This window comes from Dendrobates tinctorius, unplaced genomic scaffold, assembly GCF_039654945.1.
Source record: "Dendrobates tinctorius isolate UK_male_01 unplaced genomic scaffold, ASM3965494v1 ptg000069l, whole genome shotgun sequence".
NCBI classification, from domain to species: Eukaryota; Metazoa; Chordata; class Amphibia; order Anura; family Dendrobatidae; genus Dendrobates; species Dendrobates tinctorius.
The window spans coordinates 23619413-23643417 of NW_027361737.1; the positions used below are offsets into that span (position 1 = coordinate 23619413).

The window sequence follows — 24005 nt, forward strand, 5'->3', positions numbered from 1 at the left end:
ATATCATCCAAAAAAGTTAAATTTATTTCAGTTCTTCAATACCAAAAGTGAATTTCATATTATAGAGAGTCATTACAAACAGAGTGATGTATTTCATGTGTTTATTTCTGTTAATGTTGATGATTATGGCTTACAGCCAATGAAAACCCAAAAGGCATTATCTCAGTAAATTAGAATAATTAACAAAAAAACACCTGCAAAGGCTGCCTAAGTGTTTAAAAAGGTCCCTTAGTCTGTTTCAGTAGGCTCCACAATCATGGGGAAGACTGCAGACTTGACAGATGTCCAGAAGGCAGTCACTGACACACTCCACAAGGAGCGTAAGCCACAAAAGGTCATTGCTAAAGAAGCTAGCTGTTCACGGAGTGCTGTATCCAAGCATACTAATGGAACGTTTAGTGAAACGAAAGAGTGTGGTAGAAAAAGGCAACCGGCATAACAGCAGCCTTGAAAGGATTGTTAAGAAAAGGCCATTCAAAAATTTGGGGGAGATTCACAAGGAGTGGACTGCTGCTGGAGTCATTGCTTCAAGGCCCATCACACACAGAGGTATCCAGGACATGGGCTACAAGTGTCACATTCCTTGTGTCAAGCCACTCATGACCAATAGACAACGCCAGAAGCGTCTTACCTGGGCCAAGGAGAAAAAGAACTGGACTGTTGCTCAGTGGCCCAAGGTGTTGTTTTCAGATGAAAGTAAGTTTCGCATTTCATTTGGAAATCAAGGTCCCAGAGTCTGGAGGAAGAGTGGAGAGTCCACAATCCAAGTTGCTTGAGGTCTAGTGTGAAGTTTCCGCAATCAGTGATGGTTTGGGGAGCCATGTCATCTGCTGGTGTAGGTCCACTGTGTTGTATCAAGACCAAAGTCAGCGTAGCCATCTACCAGGAAATTTTAGAGCACTTCATGATTCCCTCTACCGACAAGCTTTTGGAGATGGAAATTTCATTCTCCAGCAGGACTTGGCACCTGTCCACACTGCCAAAAGTACCAATACCTGGTTTAAAAACAACAGTATCACCGTGCTTGATTGGCCAGCAAACTGGCCCGACCTTAACTCCATAGAGAATCTATGGGGTATTGTCAAGAGGAAGATGAGAGACACCAGACCCAACAATGAAGACGAGCTGAAGGCTGCTATCAAAGCAACCTGGGCTTCCATAACACGAAAACCACAGAAAGAGGAAAAAAATCCTCCAATATCCAGGAAAACACCAAAAACAGGCATAGATGTTCAATACATCTGCACTAAACAGGGTGCAGCGGACCCAAGTAAAATGGCAACTGCACAGGTGCAATATACCAAATGAGACAGCCAGCCTACAATCAAGGATTGGCCGTGTGGCACACCAGTGCAAAAAAATAATCTGTGTGTGACAGTGTTCACACAGGGAATGCAGAGCATCAGGTTCACAGCCTCTCAGTAACACCATATAGGGGGGCTGCCCAGTGCTAACTATAATGCATCACGTGTGAACAGAGGCCACAGTTTACAGAACCATTTGGGTCCAACTGCACCCTGAAAAAGATATAAAGTGCATAAAAACATACAGTTAGGTCCATATATATTTGGACAGAGACAACATTTTTCTAATTTTTGTTCTAGACATTACCACAATGAATTTTAAACAAAACAATTCAGATGAAGTTGAAGTTCAGACTTTCAGCTTTCATTTGAGGGTATCCACATTAAAATTGGATGAAGGATTTAGGAGTTTCAGCTCCTTAACATGTGACACCCTGTTTTTAAAGAGACCAAAAGTAATTGGACAGATTAAATAATTGTAAATAAAATGTTCATTTCTAGTACTTGGTTGAAAACCCTTTGTTGGCAATGACTGCATGAAGTCTTGAACTCATGGACATCACCAGACGCTGTGTTTCCTCCTTTTTGATGCTCTGCCAGGCCTTCACTGCGGTGGTTTTCAGTTGCTGTTTGTTTGTGGGCCTTTCTGTCTGAAGTTTAGTCTTTAACAAGTGAAATGCATGCTCAATTGGGTTGAGATCAGGTGACTGACTTGGCCATTCAAGAATATTCCACTTCTTTGTTTTAATAAACTCCTGGGTTGCTTTGGCTTTATGTTTTGGGTCATTGTCCATCTGTAGTATGAAACGACGACCAATCAGTTTGGCTGCATCTGAGCACACAGTATGGCTCTGAATACCTCAGAATTCATTCGGCTGCTTCTGTCCTGTGTCACATCATCAATAAACACTAGTGACCCAGTGCCACTGGCAGCCATGCATGCCCAAGCCATCACACTGCCTCTGCCGTGTTTTACAGATGATGTGGTAAGCTCTGGATCATGAGCTGTACCACACCTTCGCCATACTTTTCTCTTTCCATCATTCTGGTAGAGGTTGATCTTGGTTTCATCTGTCCACAGAATGTTCTTCCAGAACTGTGCTGGCTTTTTTAGATGTTTTTTGGCAAAGTCCAGTCTAGCCTTTTGATTCTTGATGCTTATGAGTGGCTTGCACCATGCAGTGAACCCTCTGTATTTATTTTCATGCAGTCTTCTCTTTATGGTAGATTTGGATATTGATACGCCTACCTCCTGGAGAGTGTTGGTCACTTGGTTGGCTGTTGTGAAGGGGTTTCTCTTCACCATGGAGATTATTCTGCGATCATCCACCACTGTTGTCTTCCGTAGGCACCCAGGTCTTTTTGCATTGATGAGTTCACCAGTGTTTTCTTTCTTTCTCAGGATGTACCAAACTGTATATTTTGCCACTCCTAACATTGTAGCAATTTCTCGGATGGGTTTTTTCTGTTTTTGCAGCTTAAGGATGGCTTGTTTCACCTGCATGGAGAGCTCCTTTGACCGCTTGTTTCCTTCACAGCAAAACCTTCCAAGTGCAAGCACCACATCTCAAATCAACTCCAGGCCTTTTATCTGCTTAATTGAGAATGACATAACGAAGGGATTGCCCACACCTGTCCATGAAATAGCCTTGGAGTCAATTGTCCAATTACTTTTGGTCCCTTTAAAAACAGGGTGGCACATGTTAAGGAGCTGAAACTCCTAAACCCTTCATCCAATTTTAATGTGGATACCGTCAAATGAAAGCTGAAAGTCTGAACTTCAACTGCATCTGAATTGTTTGGTTTAAAATTCATTATGGTAATGTCTAGAACCAAAATTAGAAAAATGTTGTCTCTGTCCAAATATATATGGACCTAACTGTATAAATATATGTAAGGTATTGGTTGATATTCTGGCCATAATACGTAAGCTGGCAAACCGTGCCAAGGTTCCTTACACTTGCCAGTCCTACTCTAACATGAAAACCACAGAAAGAGGAAAAAATCCTCCAATATTCAGGAAAATCCCCAAAACAGGCAAAGATTCTTACCTGTATAAACAGGCCTCAATACATCTGCACCTCAGCAGTGCTACAGGCTGATCGCCTCCATGCCACGCCGCATTGATGCAGTAATTGATGCAAAAGGAGCCTCGACCAAGTATTGAATGCATTTATTGAACATACATTTCAGTAGGCCAACATTTTGGATTTTAAAATCATTTTTCAAGCTGGCGCGGCGCTTAGAAACCCAATGTGTACCTTGGTTACCAGCTCCCTGCACCAGCACGCTGGTAACTAAGGTACACAGTGGGTAACTAAGCGACGTGCGTCGCTTGTTACCCGCGTGCCGCTGTCCTGATCGCTGGTGAAGCTGCCTGTTTGGCAGCTCACCAGTGATCATGTAGCGACACACCAGCGATCCTGACAATTTCACATCGTTGTCGGGATCGCTGGTGAGTCGATATGTGTGACGGGGCCCTTAGACTTCTGGTTATCTGGATCTTAAGCCACACTTACGATTAAATTAGAAGTCTTTACAACATTGACAATATACATGTGGCTTGTCCTGTCTACCTAGAACTTAGAGCCAATAAATTAGATCCTCACCCCCTCCTCCTGCAGGTTGGAAGGCATGGGCCTGCTCGATGGAGAGATTTGAAATCCTTGTTCCCTTTCCCACGCAACCTTCTCCCCTACTCTGTCCTCATCCCCCCTTCTTTCTTACTCTTTTTCCTATTCACCTTCTCTTTCCTATCTAGAACTCTACTTTTTATGATTCTTTATGCATAATTATGTGCAGCATAGCTATTGTTGTCATCACATAAATCTCTTTAATGTTGATTGCTAATATCAATAAAATCAATAATGAGTGGAAGCTGTGGTAACCTTTGACACTAAACAAACTTACTGAAAATGATATGTCATTAACTTGATCACAAATGTGTGATTATACTCTTGTGTATTATAAATGATTGTACTTCTATATTGTATATTCAATTTAATAACCTTGATTTATACAAAAATATACAGAAGAAATCTTGCAATTTTCACACTGGCCACTAGAACTTTTTTAAACTCATCCTTCCTGTCCTTTCAGGAATAGGGTAGTTTTCAGCAGACTACTTATCAGTAGAGGCAGGATAACAATGACAGGTAACACCTCTATATACAGCTGATAACACAGGATCCACCAATCCAATAGGAGATGTCACACCTGACACTGCAACCCCTCCCTTCACAACATCCAAAAGACAGAGTATCTAGGCCTGACCATTGTGGCTAAGTTCATGTGTTAATTCCTGAAGCAACAAGAAAGTAAAAGTCTAAAAAAAGCACCTGTGACAATAGTGAAAATTTTAAGATTTAGAACTTTTATGTTTAATAAAGATTGTGAATGAAAACAAAAAATATTGCCAAAAATAGGTATTAGACCTACCGGTAATGATGTTTCCAGGAGTCCATCCTGACAGCACCATGGATGACGTCCTCCTCCTCCTTACAGGGACAGGAAAGTACACGAGAGGTTAAAAGGCCCCGTCCCACCCCTTTCCCTCAGTGACTTAACAAGTACCACAGCGTGGATAATGCTATAACTCTTTTAATGGTATCATCATATTACATCATATGACATAACTTAACATAGCATAACCTATCAGGGAGGGAACTACCCGTGCTGTCAGGATGGACTCCTGGAAACATCATTACCGGTAGGTCTAATACCTATTTTCCAGGACGTCCACCTGACAGCACCATGGAGAGTACCAAAGCACCTCCTCAGGGTGGGATCACCGCCTGGAGAACTTTTCTCCCAAATGCGGTATGTTGGCCTGATAGCACATCAAGTTTGTAGTGCTTGCAAAATGTATTCAGGCTGGCCCAAGTTGCCGCTCTACAAATCTGCTCGACTGAGGCGCCTGCGCGCTCGGCCCAGGAGGCTGAAACTGCCCTAGTAGAGTGGGCCCTTAAGGTATCTGGTGGGTTGGCGCCTTCCGACTGGTAGGCGTCTGAAATTACTGACGTGATCCATCTTGCGATGGACGCCTTAGAGGCTTTTCTCCCCCTATTTTTACCCCCGAAGAGGATGAACAGGTTTGAGTCAATACGCCAGTCATTGGTGGCCTCTAGATAGCTTATAACTGCCCATCTTACGTCTAGGGAGTGGAGATGCTGTTCTTTCTCATTGCGGGGATTGCTGCAGAAGGATGGTAGCACTATCTCCTGATTTATATTTTGGTAAGAGGCTACCTTGGGGATAAAAGCCGGATCTAATCTTAAGGTTATATGATCGTCTCTGATCTGGAGATATGGATCCTTGGTGGACAGGGCCTGGATCTCCCCTATTCTTTTGGCCGTGGTAATGGCTACCAGGAAAGCCGTCTTCCGAGAGAGAGTCGAAATGGTCATTCTATCACTAGGCATGTAGGGGTCCCTACATAAAGATCTGAGTACCAGGCCGAGGTCCCAGGGCGGGGTGAGCTGCCTAATTGTGGGGCGAAGATGCTGCGTGGCCTGCTGGGTTCAAGGAGTAGAATCTGGCGACCTTTGAGTTCTTCCGGTTTGCAAACAGGTCTATACTGGGGGTCCCCCAACGCTGACAAAGCTGATGGAAGATTTCTTCGTTTAGTTCCCACTCTGTCGGGCTGACCCTATGTTATGCTGTAGGACTGAGGGGAACCGGAAGTGAACCCGCAGGACCGCGACGACGAACCTCCTTGAGGCGAGCTGGCCAAGTGGACCACCCCCTATACAGGGAGTGTCTGGGGCAAGCCTCAGAGAGACTATCGCCGCGGAGGCTGATACCCGGGGACACAGTAGGGAGAGACCAGGGATAGCCACAAGGGTTACGCTAGGCAGGTACGGATCCAGGTAGACAGAGGTAGGCCCTGCGGCGGCAGGCTGGAGACCGGAGGCAAAGCAGACACTAGGGAAAAAACAGAGGGAGCAATCACAAGAGGACACTGGGACCCAGGGAAAGCAGGACAGGGCGCTAGGCTGGAGAAGTGCAGAGCAGAGTGTACCTGAATAAGCAGAGCTAGGCACAATGGATAGTCAGGCACCGGGCAGGAGGCGAGACTGCCAGATATAGGGCTGCAGGCAGCGCTTCCGGGTCAGGAGGGGCCAGGAGGTGGAGCAGTGGAAACAGAATACTAGCGCGCAGTGCGCAGGCGCACCCGACGGGCACGGAAGGCCGGCAGCGGCGGTGGAGGAGAGGACGCAGGACGATGCGTGCGCCCTCCGGGAGCGCGCCGGGAGAGGCGAGCGAGCCGGCGCTCGGGAGGCGGGGCAGAGGACACGGCCATGAGCGGCACAGCGGGAGCAGCGAGGAGCGTGGCAGCGGGTGATGTAACACCCTCTGTCTGCTTAGATAGTCCGCTACTACGTTCTGAGAACCCTCTAGGTGGATTGCCGTTATGGAGAGGACCACCTCTTCCCACCGAGCGTCCTGCAATGGCGGAGCCCATCCGGCTTTCTGCGGGGACCCGGCTTCTAGTTGCCCCGGGATCTCTATCGCCGGCGCCCACACCGCCCGCTGCGTGCGGGGCCCGGCTTCCAGCCGCAACTGCCGCGCGGTCTGTAAATTATCGCGCCGGCATCGCTCGCTGCCTGCGGGGACCCGGCTTCTGACTGCCGCGCGGCCTGGAGCCAAGAGCCTCCCACCGGGAGGAGCGGCTCCCTCCAGGAGCGACGTCCTGCTCCTGGCTTTGGGGCAGAGGGACTCCCCACCGGGAAGTGTCGGCCCTGGGCATCCTGAGAGGGGGAAGGATTGGACCGGCCGCCCAATCCCCCTGCGCCCTCCGGCAAGCTTCCTGCTCCTCTCGTATGTCCCTCCGTGCAGGGAGAGGAAAGACACTGAGGCAAAGGGGTGGGATGGGGCCTTTTAACCTCTCGTGTGCTTTCCTGTCCCTGTAAGGAGGAGGAGGACGTCCTCCATGGTGCTGTCAGGTGGACGTCCTGGAAAAATACATTTAACACAAAAACTTTATTTAAAAAAATAGATCATTTCCTGATGAAACATTCCTTTTAAACACAATTTAACAGGAATCGATAGCTTTCTAGTTTCATCATTGAGAAGCTGGATCAACCTTTCCAAACAAATAAGATGAGAGTCTATGACCATTGCATTAAAAAATATCCAAAAATATGACCACAATAGATAAGGAAGACTGAAAAGACAAGCGTACTAAAACAAGTTTCTCTTCGCTATTCAGAAGGCACGATACAGACTATTGGCCCACGGCATCTGGGAAAGAATCGTTCTCTATCAGTTCATGCCATCAATCTTCTACATTGTTACATTATGTCTGTTCTTCTATACATATACTGCCGGATACTATGTAGATTGTTCTATGGTCTCAAACAAAACTTGCTTACATTAAAAATAAATGATACAACGTTCACAATTGCCTAGAATAGACTATCAAAAAGTGATGCGACACAAATCTTTCGGCCTTCTATGGCTGAAGACAGTTGTTTATCGCACAATCAGCCAAATATGGCTATTGAGTCCTCACTTTGCAGAAGGGCATTCTGCCGTTTTAAACTTTTAGTTCATCTACCTGATCTATTAGTTCATTCTGGCAAGCTGATGGTGGATCGTCGATAGGATGTACAATGTACATTTGTTTGGCCACACTGAGACCAATTCTTAATCTACAGTGTGCATGTTTTTCCCCCAAATACTGTTGAAAAGCATGGTAATACTGCCAAGAGGTTCAAACAGTTTGTGGCACACACACCAGTCTATTATATCCACGAACTATACCTATTCTCATACGCAACTGCACACTCACTTTTTTCAGGAGGTGGTTTCCGTTCATCAGCAATTCTCCACCATAAAGGAACCTTCTTTTCCTTACTTTTCAGAAAGCATTGCACCTGCCATTTCCATTATTCATTGACTTGCCTGCCATGAACCCAACACCCACCTCTCAAGAGTATGCACTTTGACAGATAGGAGAGCAAGAGCAGAGAGTCAGTCATGTTCTTACTTCCTGTAATCTGTCTCGTCTTCTCTGCTGATAACGATGGATTACACTTGACAACAGTGAACAGCATGTGACATACAGTGAAAACATATAATGGCTTGAACTTTGTGGTGATTTTTCCATCATATGACAATACACTCCCTGACAGAAGTTATATCCCTTATCCATGTTATGGAAATAAAAGCTTATAACCTGACGTTAAATTCATCCATTGGTTGTATAAATTATTTTTTTTGAAAGCTGAAACCCTCCGAAATGTGGTTTAGGTTAAGAAAATAAATTGGCATCAATGCAGAAATATTGATCATTTAATGGACATAGAATGGTCAGATTTTGGCAAGACAAAATTGTTGTCGCCCACAGAAAGTAATGTGATATTCAAATAAATAATTAACTTAAAATACAAATATATGTTGCATAACATTGGTGAATGAAGTTGTGGTGCTATTAGAGTCATATTTAATATTTTGTGGGACTTCCATGAGCTTGAAGGACTGCATCCATGCGGTTCAACAATGATTCATACAACTTATTAATGAAGTCATCAGGAATGGCAAAGAATGCAGTCTTACATGCCTCCCAGAGTTCATCTAGATTCTTTGGTTTTGTCTTCCAAGCTTCCTCTTTCATCCCACCCCAAACATGCTCAATGATGTTCATGTCTGGTGACTGGGCTGGCCAGTCCTTGAGCACCTTGATCTTTTTTGCCTGGAGGAACTCTGTTGTAGAGATGGATGGATGAGATGGAGCACTATCCTGCTGCAGAATTTGACCCCTGTTATGATTTGGAAAATAAGAGGTAGCTAATACTTCTTGATATTTTAGGCTATTGATATTGCTTTCCACCTTGCAAATGTTTCGCACACCCCCATACTGAATGTAACCACAGACCATGATCTTTCCACCACCAAATTTAACTGTTTCCTGGGTATATTTTGGATCCATATGGGCCACAGTAGGTCTCCTGCAGTATTTGTGGCAGCTGTGCTGTAATTCTACTGAAGATTCATCAGAGAAATCCACCTTCTGCCACGTTTCCAGCGTCCATCTGTTTAGCAGCCTGTGGGACTTTGCAAATGCCACACTTTTTTTATTTGCCTTTTGTTTAGTGCTGGCTTCTGGGCACTGATTCGCCCATGGAGGCCATTTCGAGACAGAATCCTACAAACTGTTCTAGTTGACACAGGGACTTGAGGTGACCAGGCCTGTTGGAGCTCTGCTGCAGTGGAAGAGGGGCTTGCTTTGGATTTTCTAACCAACAAACGTTCCTCCTGGGCAGTTGTCTTGTGGGGTCTGCCGGACCTGGGCTTATCAAACACATCTCCAGTTTCTTCGATCTTTTTTTTTTTTAATTCTTTGTACTTGACGCTGAGACACATTAAAAGTGCCAGCCACCTCTGCAGTGGATCTGGTCTTCAGCCTCTTGATAATCCAGGCTTTGGTCGCAGGGTGGATTTTTGGCATGTTGTCAGAGCTCAAGTTGCAGCTCAAGTGAAGGTCTGGAGTGCTGGGTTTCTTTTTATACACACCCACTCATTAAACGATCATTTACTGAGCACAGGTGAGGATGTAAACTAGGATTGGGTGCATTATATGACCAGGCGACAAAACTTTTGTCTTGCCAAAATCTGACCATTCTGTGTCCATTAAATGATCAATATTTCTGCATTGATGCCAATTTATTTTCTTAACTGAAAACATATTTCGGAGGGTTTCAGCTTTCAAAAGAATAATTTATACAACCAATGGATGAATTTAACATCAGGTTATAAGCTTTTATTTACATAACATGGATAAGCGACATAACTTCTGTCAGGGAGTGTACAATTACTGAATAAAGTGATTTGACGATTTATCACATTCTCAAATGAGAGAAAGTTGTCTATAAGTACAGTCATCATTTGGTTGTATGTCCAGCTTGCAGTCATAAACCGACTTAGCGCTCAGCAGTCAGCTATGCGCCCTTTTCATTCCGAAACAATCATTATCAGAAAGGGCAGATGTTTTCTGATACAACATTGGCCAGCAAAATATCCAGTGGCCGGTCTCCTAAGTAAGAACTGCAATGATTACAAAATCTTGCCAACCATCGCTATGAAGCTGGCCAGATCTGTCCAGCTTCAGTCTCCCTGCATACTCCAATGTGGCAGAGGCAAAGCTGCTTCTGCTTGCAGCATTGGACAGCACTCAGTTTTGGCCAGTGGTGCAGCTTTAAATCAAGCAAACGGCTCCCAGCCAGTAGGAAGCTGGAAAGCTGGGGAGCAGGGTGCTCCTGAAGATATATAATGAGACAACCCATTTTGTTTTTGCATTGATTCATATTACTTCCAGTATCTTGTAGAGTTTCAGACACTTAAATAAAACGTTTGAACAATGCTTCATGAATTCATGGATTCAAAATAAATAGTATCACTTATGGATGTGAATTTTGTAGGCAGGGGTTCTAAAGAACATATTTGACAGCTTACATTTTTTATGTAACATGTTTCACAAAGGATATCACTTTTAGGTGCCATATGACCGAGATATTTCAGAAGATATAGTGGAGGTCCATGAGGTATGACCACCAATTAGCAATGGGACTAAAGTGTTTCATAATAAAAGTTTACAGCAGATCGGTACTTCTGACAGCGTTTCTTCCAGACACTATACTTCTAAAGAAGATGTCAGTCTGCAATTCAGTTATAGAAATTTGTAAAGAACACCAAAGGCAAGGGTCTTAAGGATCTTTCTTAACTAATTCATCTTCATATCTTTAGGTTGAGTTATCTATTTGTAGGTGCAAAGTGAGAACCCAGCTAACAGCACAAACATACAATTGGAATGGCAACAAAACATTGAACTAATATCACCATGAATTTTGCAAACCCCATAAAACAAGATTGGTCCTCACTCAGCAACCCCAAAAAAAAGTAAACTTAGAGGGCACCATTCCATCACAGAGTCGATATTCTTGATCTTGCTCTTACAGTGGGGAAAAAAGTATTTAGTCAGCCACGAATTGTGCAAGTTCTCCCACTTAAAAAGATGAGAGGCCTGTAATTGACATCATGGGTAGATCACAACTATGAGAGTCAAAATGAGAAAACAAATCCAGAAACTCACCTTTTCTGATTTGGCAAGATTTATTTTACAAATTATGGTGGAAAATAAGTATTTGGTCACCTAAAAATATTCAAGATTTCTGGCTCTCACAGACCTGTAACTTCCTCTTTAAGAGGCTCCTCTTTCCTTACCTGTAGTAATGGCACCTGTTTGAACTTGTTATCAGCATAAAAGACACCTGTCCACAACCTCTAACAGTCACACTCCAAACTCCACAATGGTGAAGACCAAAGAGCTGTTGAAGGACACCAGAAACAAAATTATAACCCTGCACCAGGCTGGGAAGACTGAATCTGCAATAGACAAGCAGCTTGGTGTGATGAATTCAACTGTGGGAGCAATAATAAGAAAATGGAAGACATACAAGACCACTGATAATCTCCCTCGATCTGGGGCTCCATGCAAGATCTCACCCCGTGAGGTCAAAATGATCACAAGAACGGTGAGCAAAAATCCCAGAACCACACGGAAGGACCTAGTGAATGACCTGCAGAGAGCTGAGGCCACCGTAATAAAGGCTACCATCAGTAACACATTACGCCACCAGGGACTCAGTTCCTGCAGTGCCAGACGTTTCCGCCTGCTTAAGCCGGCACATGTCCGGGCCCGTCTGAAGTTTGCTAGACAGCATTTGGATTATCCAGAAGAGTATTGGGAGAATGTCATATGGTCTTATGAAACCAAAGGAGAACTGTTTGGTAGAAACAAAACTCGTCATGTTTGGCAGAGACAGAATGCTGAGTTGCATCCAAAAAAACACCATACCTACTGTGAAGCATGGGGGTGGCAACATCATGCTTTGGGGCTGTTTCTCTGTAAAGGGAACAGGATGACTGATCTGTGTACATGAAAGAATGAATGGGGCCATGTATCGTCAGATTTTGAGTGCAGACCTCCTTCCATCAGCAAGGGCATTGAAGATGAAATGTGGATGGGTCTTTCAGTATGATAATGATCCCAAGCACACCGCCAGGGCAACAAAGGAGTGGCTTCATAAGAAGCATATGAAGGTCCTGGAGAGGCCTAGCCAGTCTCCAGATCTCAACCCCATAGAAAACCTTTGGAGGGATTTGAAAATCAGTTTTGCCCAGCGACAGGCCCAAAACATCACTGCTCTAGAGGAGATCTGCATTGAGGAATGTGCCAACATACCACCAACAGTGTGTGCCAACCTTGTGAAGACTTACAGAAATCATTTGACCTCCGTCAATGCCAACAAAGGATATATAACAAAATATTGAGATGAACTTTTGTTAATGACCAAATACTTATTTTCCTCCATAATTTGAAAAATAAATCTTGCCAAATCAGACAAGGTGATTTTCTGGATTTGTTTTCTCATTTTGACTCTCATAGTTGTGGTCTACCTATGATGTCAATTACAGGCCTCTCATATTTTTGAGTGGGAGAACTTGCACAATTGGTGGCTGACTAAATACTTTTTTCCCGCTGTACGTCTACTGTAGAGTCTTTTTCAAGTTAGACAAAAACTCAATGCCAGAATATTCTCTGTGATTTGTGAGAAATAAGTATATTACATGTAGGATGACATATGAATAAAAGTAGAAATCCCTCACTAAGTAAACTACCGTATTACCTTTATGTTGGCAGAAGTGCTGATTTCAAAACTGACTCCATCACTGTCAGGGTTATCTCATCTTAACAGTGTTTAGCCAAAATCTCAAGGTCATGCTGTAAAATCATTTTTCTTCCTTTCCATTCAATCACGCAGCGTATGTGTTTATAGAGGATGAAGAAAATATTGATCTTCCTCTTAAAAGGTTGTAATGTCTCTGTGAATACTTATAAGCAGCTGCTAGCTTATAGGGGTCTCTGGTAAAAAATGGTACAGAAACAGTGGCCACGTTTGTCAGAGGGAAGGAAGAAGACAATGTTTGTACTAAGGTTCCTTTAAACAAAATTAATATTGAATGTTTTTTTGCATTTTTTTTACAAAAGTTTTTTTGGGGTGGCAATTTTAAAGTCGAGGGTGTTTTCTGTTCCTTTTACAAGTCGTATAGGTGGTAGCTCCAAAGGTGAAGACAAATAGTACAAACAAAAAAGCACTATTTGTAGCATGTTTAATATTTCCACTAACAGTTGGCCAAAGTTTTGCAAAAAAATAAAAAACATGAGAAAAACTTTAGGAAAAATCTGCCATTTTACAAAACATGCAAATTTTAAAACCACTGGAGCACGTTTAACTGATTTCTGATTCGAGTGATCTTAATTCCCAGAGAACTCCTTATTATCTTACTGCTCATTTCAAGACATTTTGGCAAATCCTGAGACAGAGACTGTTGGCTACATATACACTGCTCAAAAAAATAACGGGAACACTTAAACAACAGCATATAGTTCCAAGTAAATCAAACTTCTGTGAAATCAAACTGTCCACTTAGGAAGCGACACTGATTGACAATCAATTTCACATGCTGTTCTGCAAATGGAATAGACAGCAGATGGAAATTATTGGCAATTATCAAGACACCCTCAGTAAAGGAGTGGTTCTGCAGATGGGGACCACAGACCACATCTCAGGACCAATGCTTTCTGGCTGATGTTTTGGTCACTTTTGAATGTTGGTTGTGCTTTCACACTAGTGGTAGCATGAGACGGACTCTACAACCCACACAAGTGGCTCAGGTAGTGCAGCTCATCCAGCATGGCACATCAATGCGAGCTGTGGCAAGCTGCTTTCATCTGTGAAGAGCACAGGGCGCCAGTGGCAAATTTGCCAATCCTGGTGTTCTGTGGCAAATGCCAAGCGTCTTGCACGGTGTTGGGATGTGAGCACATCCCTCATCTGTGGACGTTGGGCACTCAGACCATCCTCATGAAGTTGGTTTCTAACCGTTTGTGCAGACACATGCACATTTGTGGCCTGCTGGAGGTCATTTTGCAGGGCTCTGGCAGTGTTCCTCCTGTTCCCCCTTGCACAAAGGCTGAGGTAGCGGTTCTGCTGCTGGGTTGTTGCCCTCCTGCAGCGTAGTGTCCAGAGGCTGGAGGCGCTACCAGGAGATGTGGAGGGGGCTGTAGGAGGGCAACAACCCAGCAGCAGAACCGCTACCTCAGCCTTTGTGCAAGGAGGAACACTGCCAGAGCCACAGAACACCAGGACTGGCAAGTTCGCCACTGGCGCCCTGTGCTCTTCACAGATGAAAGCAGCTTGCCACAGCTCGCATTGATGTGCCATCCTGGATGAGCTGCACTACCTGAGCCACTTGTGTGGATTGTCGAGTCCGTCTCATGCTACCACGAGTGTGAAAGCACAACCAACATTCAAAAGTGACCAAAACATCAGCCAGAAAGCATTGGTACTGAGAGGTGGTCTGTGGTCCCCACCTGCAGAACCACTCCTTTATTGAGGGTGTCTAGATAATTGCCAATAATTTCCATCTGTTGTCTATTCCATTCGCACAACAGCATGTGAAATTGATTGTCAGTGTTGCTTCCTAAGTGGACAGTTTGATTTACTTGGAGTTATATTCTGTTGTTTAAGGGTTCCCTTTATTTTTTTGAGCAGTGTATATTCATTTGCACCATTCAATTCAGCGTGTCGTGACATCAGGTTTGTTTTTAGCCAATTGTTTGGTTCCTGTTCACACATTTCAATTAGAAAAACTTCTAGAGATCTGACCTACGTCATGTAAATACAGATTGGAGTATAGAAGAACACAAATAACAGATCACTATTGTTGATTACAGATTTTTATACATGTCAGCAATGACTGATGGCTCTCCGCTCTCCAGCTGTTGGGAAACTACAACCTCCAGAATGCTTCCAGTCTGCAGCTGAGAGTTGTAGTCTCAGAAAAGCTGGATTGCCGCCAGTTGCAGATCACTGACTTTGATTTTGACAATTACATTAATGATCCTACGCCAAATTTCACAATACAAACCAAATACATTTTTAATTAGCTCTTACACCTGGTGAGACTGGTGTACTTACACTGAAAATCCCTGGCTGTATATTCCCCAAATGAAAATGACTATTTTACGAGATGCCTAGTTTAATAAAGAAGAAACTTTCACAAAGGATTATACAGCCATTGTTCATTGTTACTCAGATTTTCAAAGTAAGTACACCATCCTCTTTAGGTCCAACAGATCTATTTTACAGTGTACGCAGTTTGTATCGTTAAATCTGGAGACAGATCCGCCTAAAAGCCATGCTATACTCACATAAAGCCCGCTGTGCTTGTCTCCAAAGAAGGTGAAGGCTCTGGAGATGGGTAGTAGTCCAGATCCACCGTCGTCCTGCCTGCGGGTCACAGCGTCTCCTTGTTGTGGACCAAATGGGTAAAAATCTGACAAAGGTACCAAACCACGGGCACCAGAAAACACATGCCACAGGAACCAAAACTGGAGCAATGACCCCATCCCCAAATGTGGCGAATCTGGCACTGCCCAGGGTGGCACTATACAGCACCCTGAAGACTAAGGGTGTCCTGGGGTTAGTCACAGCGCGCCTGATGCCCACCAGCAGGGACCCTGGAGGTCTTACGAGTGCAAGCCCCTCATCCCACTGCCTGTGCCAGTCCTCTGCCTGTGCCAGTCCTCTGCAGGTCAGTGCCAGCTCCCTGCTCTCAGGGCAGAATGGATGTGAGGGTGGCGTCTGCACTATGCAGAGGTGCCCTCCATCGCTGCTCTGCAGCAGTCAGTCACTACACGTCTCCTCTGCCAGCAGTGCCCCTGTATGCCAGCATGCCCCCACTCTACCACCCCCCTACTCCTGAGATGCCCATGCTGCAGCCCCTGCACTGGGGCTCCCGGTCTCTGAGCGTCTCCCGTGCAGGCTGCAGCTCACTGACACTGAATTCTCCCTCTGTTCACAACTGTGACTCGGGGGGGTCTGTCGTCCCCTCCCCCAATATCTAACCCCCACCCCCCCGGAATGAGAGGTGGGGGCCCCTACCAATCAGGAGGCACCCCGCTCGTCATGACGCCGTCTCTTAAAGAGCCCGGGAAGTAAAGGCAGAAGTTTTTGGACTGGAGTTCTGGAATGTGTCGGTCCTTCCGCAAAGCAACCTGGGACTCGTAGTCCGGGGCTGTGTTCTAACATCCGTGCACGACAATGGTGGTCACCGTAGCTAAGGACGTATCAGCAGCTGTGTCTCCAGCAGTGAGGGACTGCAGGTCCCAGCATGCCCTGCAGCTACAGAGGTTGTGAAGCGCTGAGCAGTGCGCAGCCGGCGCCTCAGCTCAGAACGTGGGGGCTATGGCTGCTCTGGGTACCTGGGCACACCTGCCATTGAGCACTCAGCACCACTATGCTGGTTGGCATCCCCTGTGTAAACTATAAGGCTGTGTGCACACTGAGGTTTTTAACATACCGGGGAAATAAAAAGGTTTTTCCAGCAGAAATCACTAAGGCAAGTGCACAGCGCATCTTATTCCTGAAGTGGTTCTTCGCCAGCGTTTCTTATTACTCTGAGGTAAGGCCTGTTTCACACATCCGTTTGTGTCCATCAGTCAAAATCCGCCGTTTTGCTAAAAAAAAACAAACGCCATTTTTCTTGGCGGATCCGTTTTTTTTCTATTGAGTTGCATTACCGGCGGATCCGCCAAAATTTTGACGTCCGCTGACATACCCGAACGGACCGTGCAACGTTTTTTCGGGCGGCCGGATCCGCATTTCTCATTGCGCATGCCCGCAAATTTAACCCTAAATTCTGTTCTGGCGGCTGAAAAATTCTCCCTCCCTTCCCCAGGCAGCGGTTCCTTTAAAATTCTTCCTTTGACGAATCCGTTAAAATAACGGTCCGGTGCCAAACGTTGTGGTCAGTACAGGAACGGATCCGTTATCCGCCATTTTAGCGGATTTTGACTGACCAAAAAAACTGATGAGTGAGACAGGCCTAAAGAGCGCAGGCGGCGTCCGAGCAGAGGTCGCTCGAGGAATGAGCACGTCACCTGGTCTAACCTGTGAAGTGACATAAGAGGGGGCACGGTCGTTTTATGGGGCGGTTTCGTGTGACTTTTTCAGGCAGATTATGCCCAGTAAAAATGACATTGGGCTGCGGTGAAAAACCTCTTTGGTTCCTGATTCATGAAGAGGCGTACGACTCGGGAGCGTCGGGCGAGCGGTGTGCGCCTCACCACAAATCCTAGTCCAGCCCCCTAGGAGCAGGGTTTGTGGCGTGATGAATGCCGCCGCTTGTTATGAATTTGTCTACCGGCGGTTGTCACGCCCCTACAGAACCCAATTTGATGGAGTTGGGAGAATCTGGCGTGAAGATGTCAGAAATCACAGCTCCGAAATGCACCTATATTTTCCAGCTTTTATGCCAGGCTTCTGATGTAAAAGCCTTGATGCATCGGGCCCATTGTGTGCAAAGACCCTTAGGCTATGTTCACACGCTGCGTTTTTGCTGCATTTTTTTAAGCTGCTTACGAAAAGCAGGTTTTGCTTAGTTTTTGATGAGCTTTTTGCTTAGGTTTTCGGTGCGTTTTTGTCAGGGTACATTTGTGTGGTGTGCATACTGATAAAGTTTACTGCTTTTTTAAAAAAATTCTCATTCAACTTCATTAGGTTTTGGCACCAAAGCCTGATACCTGCATTTTTGCAGAGTTTTTGCACTACCCATTGCTTTCAATTGGTGAAGACAACGCTGCAAAATTGCTGATAGCGGTGAAATTTGTGCGATATGACGAATGGCAAATTTTCAAACTCTGAATTCTTATGCCCTTACATTAGAGAGTTAGGTCACACAAAATAGTTAATAAATAACATTTCCCACATGTCTACTTTACATCAGCACAATTTTTGAAACATAATTTGTTTTTGTTAGGAAGTTATAATAGTTAAAAGTTGATTTCTCATTTTTTCAACAAAATTTACAAAACCATTTTTTTTTAGGCACCACATCACATTTGAAGTGATTTTGAGGGGCCTATATAACAAAAAATACCCAAAAGTGACACCATTCTAAAAACTGCACCCCTCATGGTGCGCAAAACCACATTCAAGAAGTTTATTAACCATTCAGGTGCTTCACAAGAATTAATGGAATGTGGAAGGAAAAAAATGAACATTGAACTTTTTTCACAAAAATTTTACTTTAGACAATTTTTTTTTTCATTTTCACAAGAGTAACAAGAAAAAAATCGCGTTTAGAGAGCACCAGATGTGCCCAAACAATGGAAACCGCCCACAAGTGACACCATTTTGGAATCTAGACCACTCAAGGAACTTATCTAGATGTGTGGTGTGCCCCTTGAATCCCCAGATGCTACACAGAAGTTTATAACATTGAGCTGTGAAAATAAAAAAAAAATAACATTTTTCCCACAAAAATGTTTTTTAGCCCAAAATTTTGCATTTTCACAAGGGTAACAGGAGAAATTGCTTCATACTATTTGTTGTGCAATTTTTCCTGAGTATGCCAATAGCCAATGTGTGGTGGAAAACTACTGTTTGGCTGCACAGCAGGGCTTGGAATGGAAAGATCGCCATTTGACTTTTTGAATGCAAAATTTGCTGGAATAATTAGCAGACGCCGTGTCATGTTTGGCGAGCCCCTGATGTGCCTAAACAGTGGAAACCGCTCACAAGTTACACCATTTTGGAAATTAAACCCCTCAGGGAACTTATCTAGATGTATTGTGAGCACCTTGAACCCCCATTTGCTTCACAGAAGTTTATAACATTTAGCCATTACAATAAAAAAAATTACATTTTCCCACAAAAAATGTTTTTTAGCCCCAAATTTTGCATTTTCATAAGGTTAGCAGGAGAAATCACACCGTACAATTTGTTATGCAATGTCTCCTGAGCATGCCAATTTTCAATAGGTGGTGTAAAACTACTGTTTGGGCGCACAGCAGGTCTTGAAAGGGAAGGAGCACCATTTGACTTTTCTATGCAAAATTTACTGGAATAATTAGCAGCCGCCATGTCGCGTTTGGAGAGCCCCTTATGTGCCTAAACAGTAGAAACTCCCCACAAGTGACCCCATTTTGGAAACTAATTGGAATGTAGGAATGTAAAATTAAAAAAAAAATCAAATTTTCCCACAAAAATATTCTTTTAGCTTCAAGGTTTTTTATTTTTACAAGGATAACAGGATAAAATGGAACCCAAAATTTGTTGCACAATTTCTCCTGAGTATGCAGATACCCCACATGTCATGATAAACTACTGTTTAGGCGTACAACAGGGTCAGGAAAGAAGGAATGACATTTTGAAACACAGACTTTGATGGAATGGTCTGCGGGTGTCATGTCGCGTTTGGAGAGCCCCTGATGTACCTATACAGTGGAAAACCCCCACAAGTGACCCCATTTTGGAAACTAGACCTCTCAAGTAGTTTATCTAGATGTGTGGTGAGCACCTTGAAAACACAAGTGCTTCACAGAATTTTACAACGTTGATCTGTGCAAATTAAAAAGAAATATTTTTCCCACAAAAATGTTGGCATATGGTATATTACTATTCATTTTGGGCACTTATAGACTGATAGCCTTTTGGACCATTTCATACATTATATCTTTTGATAAATGGTATTTAACAAAGTAATACCTGTATACTGTATATATATTTATGATATAAAACAAGACCATATAGAACAAAAACGTATAAACCACAAGTGAGTCAAGCACTATGTAGTTCCGACCCCACGGGGATCTTGAAAGGACACTCCTGTACAGCATGTACAACATCAGAAAAGGAAGGGAGTACACGTCCAATACTATAAAAATGCAATTTATTTTCCATATACTTGGTATAAAATAGTACTGACATAACGATACATATATATAAACAAGAAAGATCAGGTAATTTAAGCTGCTATTGTCCTGAACAAACAACATACAAAGTGCTAAGTGCTTTTTATAATGATGGGCCACAAGTAAGGGACCGTCGGTGGCGGCGCTGCATTTGTCCCGATTGAATGTTGATGGGTAAGCACTATTGCGTCAGGTAATGAAATTTTCTTTCAGGATGCGCACCTGTTTATGACCCCCTCCTATTATGGAGTCCCTTACTTGTGGCCCATCATTATAAAAAGCACTTAGCACTTTGTATGTTGTTTGTTCAGGACAATAGCAGCTTAAATTACCTGATCCTTCTTGTTAATATATATGTATCGTTATGTCAGTACTATTTTATACCAAGTATATGGTAAATAAAATTGCATTTTTATAGTATTGGACGTGTAATCCCTTCCTTTTCTAATGTTGTACATATATATTTATGATATAGCTCTTGCTTATTTCTTTTATTTCGTAAGGAACAGTTTACACATATTGTTACTAAACATCTTTGACTGTAATACGTCGTTATCTCTGTTCCTCCTGCATTACAATTAAAATCATGTATGACATACTGTTGGTATGACAATATACACATCAGATTCTGTAATTGGATATATATGGTTTAGACATATGTATTTACAGTATATGTCCTGACCTAATAAGGAGATTTGTCGGTGGAGAGCTTTCACACCACTAATTCACCAGTGATCAACCTCTGAAACACTCATATTTTTTTTTTAATACTCTTTTTTAATTTATTCAAATACAAAATGTTTTTATTTAGCTTCTTTGGATTCCTGCTTTCTCCTGTTGATATTAGTGTCCTCTCCTATTATATATAACCATACCATTATTACACAGTGTAGTCTCTTATTACGTGCAGCACTTTCCCTTATTACATAGTGCCCTTCTTTATTATATACAGCATGTTCCATTGTTATGTAATGTCCTTTGTAGATATGTATAATTCAGTCTTGAGACAGGCCATGAGAAACTTCTGGGAAGGACCAAAATGGCTGTTATAACCATTCTGGACAATTGATATATACTTATCTCCCACCTGAGTGTCCACGTTATCTGCAACCTAAGTACCGTGGTTTCCTAGTAGTTACTTCATGGATTGATGTCCTACCACTGAGCACCATCCATCCAAGCCACAACTGACAACCAAAATCCATTCCTCATGTGTCATGTGACGGGTCACCGGTTACAGAAGGTCACGTGTCAGGTGACACATCACTTGACAAACACACAGTTGCACAGGTGCTGGATTGGAAGTAAATAACAGTTTGGATCAAGAGTGGCATGTGTAGATTTGTCCTACTTATGCTTTGCCTTACCTACGAAATTTAACTCCTCAGAATGAATACAGAACACACCTTCAGCCCAGTGATTGGCAGCAGCACTCTTAACATGACGCCACTGATGAAAAGAAAAAGCAATTTAAAGAGGATATTAATGTAAATACTTAATTCCAAAAAGAAGATGTTAGTTTATGCCAAATTAAATGTTAAGATTGATCATCTGGGGTGGGACAGTGATGACACTCTGTAGAAGGCATTCTACATTTGTAAATTTAGACATGAAATATGTTTTTTATATAATATATATACGTAGTTTAATCAAGTTACTATTTATTGCAGGCAGGACATTGTGACTTTTGGCCAATCTTTCTCTGACTGTGATAAAAGTTTCCATTTGGTTTCTACTGGCATTGGAGAAGAAAAAAAATGCAGCTGATAGTAGGTAATTACTGTATATAGTGGAGAGATAAGCCCCTAAGGGCCTTAAACCCTAAGAATATCTATAAGAGGGTATACAGAAAAATAAACTGTATGGAGTCAAAATTGTGAATTTATTCCAAACCTTATTTGAAAATACGTACATTTAAGAGCAATGTATTTCAGAATTTTTTTTGAATAGGACTTATATATTAATAACCTATATATAGGATAGATTATGAATATCAGATCAGTTTGGGTCAGACACCAAGCACCCCACCTGTTTGCAGCTCCCACCGCAACTGGATGTAACCTAATTCATTGGGACTGGCTGATCATCTAATGTGATTCTTCCTAGTCTCCCTTGGGTTGTCCACTACCCAGATAACCCCTTTTAAATCACTATGGTCACTCCAAGTAAAATAATATTAGGTATATTCACCTCTCGTGCCAGAGCGGTTCCAACGGTGTTCGCACTGGCTCTCCCAGGGCTTGCATCACATTGTTATGTTACATGATCCCTGCATCCAATCAGCTGCCGCTTCACTGTCCCCTTCTTTGGACAAATCAGACATCTGGAGGAAGTAAGAGCCGGCGGCTGCAGGCTCACCTCCTCTGGATATCAGTTACGTCCGAAGGAGGGGACAATGAAGCAGTCGCTGATTGAACATTATGTCACGGAAGCCCTGGGAGAGCCAATGCCGACATCGCTGGCATGACTCCAACACCGGAGGTGATTATATAGCTGTTATTATTTTGCTTTGGAGAAGCATATTAATTGAGAAGAGGTTGTACGAGTGTCCTTTAGTGCTTTATTTCTTTCTCCTGTAGAAGATAAGCCAATGGAAGGTGTCATCTGACATCGGTTTATTCTGCGCTCTCATTTGAAAAGACATGGAACGATTTGGAGCAACTAGACATTAGCTGCTGGACGACTGCTAGCTAAGAGCTCATTCACACCTCTGTAAAAAAATGTTACAGGTGTCATTGGTGTTTTGCATTTGTGTTTCCCTTTTTACCATCAGTGTGGTAATCAGTACTTTTTGCAAAGAAATAAATAAATGAAAAGGGTTGTCCACTACTAGGACAACCCCTTCTTGATCAAAATAATTTGGCCACGATAAAATAATAAAACCTATACTAACCTCCCGTGCCGGTGCTATCCCAGCTGTGTCGGCACTCCTGGTCCTGGGGCTCTCGTGTTGTGTTGTGACATGTGACCCTGAAGCCCAGTCAGCGCTGGCATCACTGTCCTCGCCTTTTGACAAACTGAGCATGAAGAGGAAGTCTGGGCTACAGCTGATGCCGGACTTCCTCTTCATGTTCAATTTGTACGAAGGTGGGAACATTAATGCGAACGCTGATTGGGCACCAGCATCATGTGTCACAACACCACATCACAGCCCCAGGTAGAGCGAGTACCGACACCGCGGGAACAGCGCGGGCACGTCAGGTGAGTATAGGCTTCATTATTTTGTGCTGGCCAAGTGAGGAGTATGACAAGAAGTTGTTCAAGTAGTGTATTTTGCAATGTTAGGCTATGTGCACACGATGCAGATTTGCTGCGGATCCGCAGCGGATTTTTCCGCGCAGAAACACTGCAGATCCGCACTGTGATTTACAGTACAATGTAAATCAATGGCAAAAAAAAAAAGCTGTGCAGATGGTGCAGAAAAATCAGTGCGGAATTGCTGCGGATTTGAAAGAAATGCATGTCACTTCTTTTGTGCGGTTTTGCTGCAGTTTTCCACCAGCTCCATTCTACAAATCCGCAGGTGGAAAACCGCACAAAAACCGCAGTAAAACCGCAAAAAAAGGAAGAAATCCGCAGGAAAAATGCAGGTCATTTGACCTGCGGATTTAGTAAAATCCGGGGAGGATCCGCACTGTGTGCACATAGCCTGAAACACAGACACCACATGGATGGCATACAGATGTGAAAAACATAGACATGTGAAGAGCACCATAGATTATTACGGGTGCATGCTGTAGCCATGAAAAAGATGTATACAACATGAACAGTATATCCTCCCCAAAATCCACATAAAAAAAACCGCTTCAAATACTCTTTGAATAAAGAGAGAGAGAGAGACTTTTCTGTGAGATTTTGGGGTTAAAGTTATGGAAGGG

The 24005-nt window shown here is 43.4% G+C and overlaps 1 protein-coding gene and 1 long non-coding RNA gene across 5 annotated transcripts in view; one reads left to right on the forward strand and one right to left on the reverse strand.

Moving 5' to 3' along the window:
• SNED1 (sushi, nidogen and EGF like domains 1) overlaps positions 1 to 16292 on the reverse strand; it is a 274182-nt gene extending 257890 nt beyond the window's left edge. For all 3 annotated transcript variants that reach the window (XM_073581216.1, XM_073581215.1, XM_073581214.1), the window contains exon 1: positions 15583 to 16292. In XM_073581216.1, coding sequence (XP_073437317.1) covers positions 15583 to 15780 — 198 coding nt within the window. In that variant the 5' untranslated portion in view covers positions 15781 to 16292. The remainder of the gene's footprint in view (positions 1 to 15582) is intronic.
• Positions 16293 to 16310: 18 nt separating this feature from the next.
• The window catches only part of LOC141095284 (uncharacterized), a 99376-nt gene continuing 91681 nt past the window's right edge, over positions 16311 to 24005 (forward strand). The window contains exons 1-2 of one of the 2 annotated variants that reach the window (XR_012233351.1): positions 16311 to 16835; positions 21798 to 21900. This is a non-coding gene — a long non-coding RNA (uncharacterized lncRNA). The remainder of the gene's footprint in view (positions 16836 to 21797; positions 21901 to 24005) is intronic. The other variant, XR_012233350.1, reaches the window with a different exon arrangement.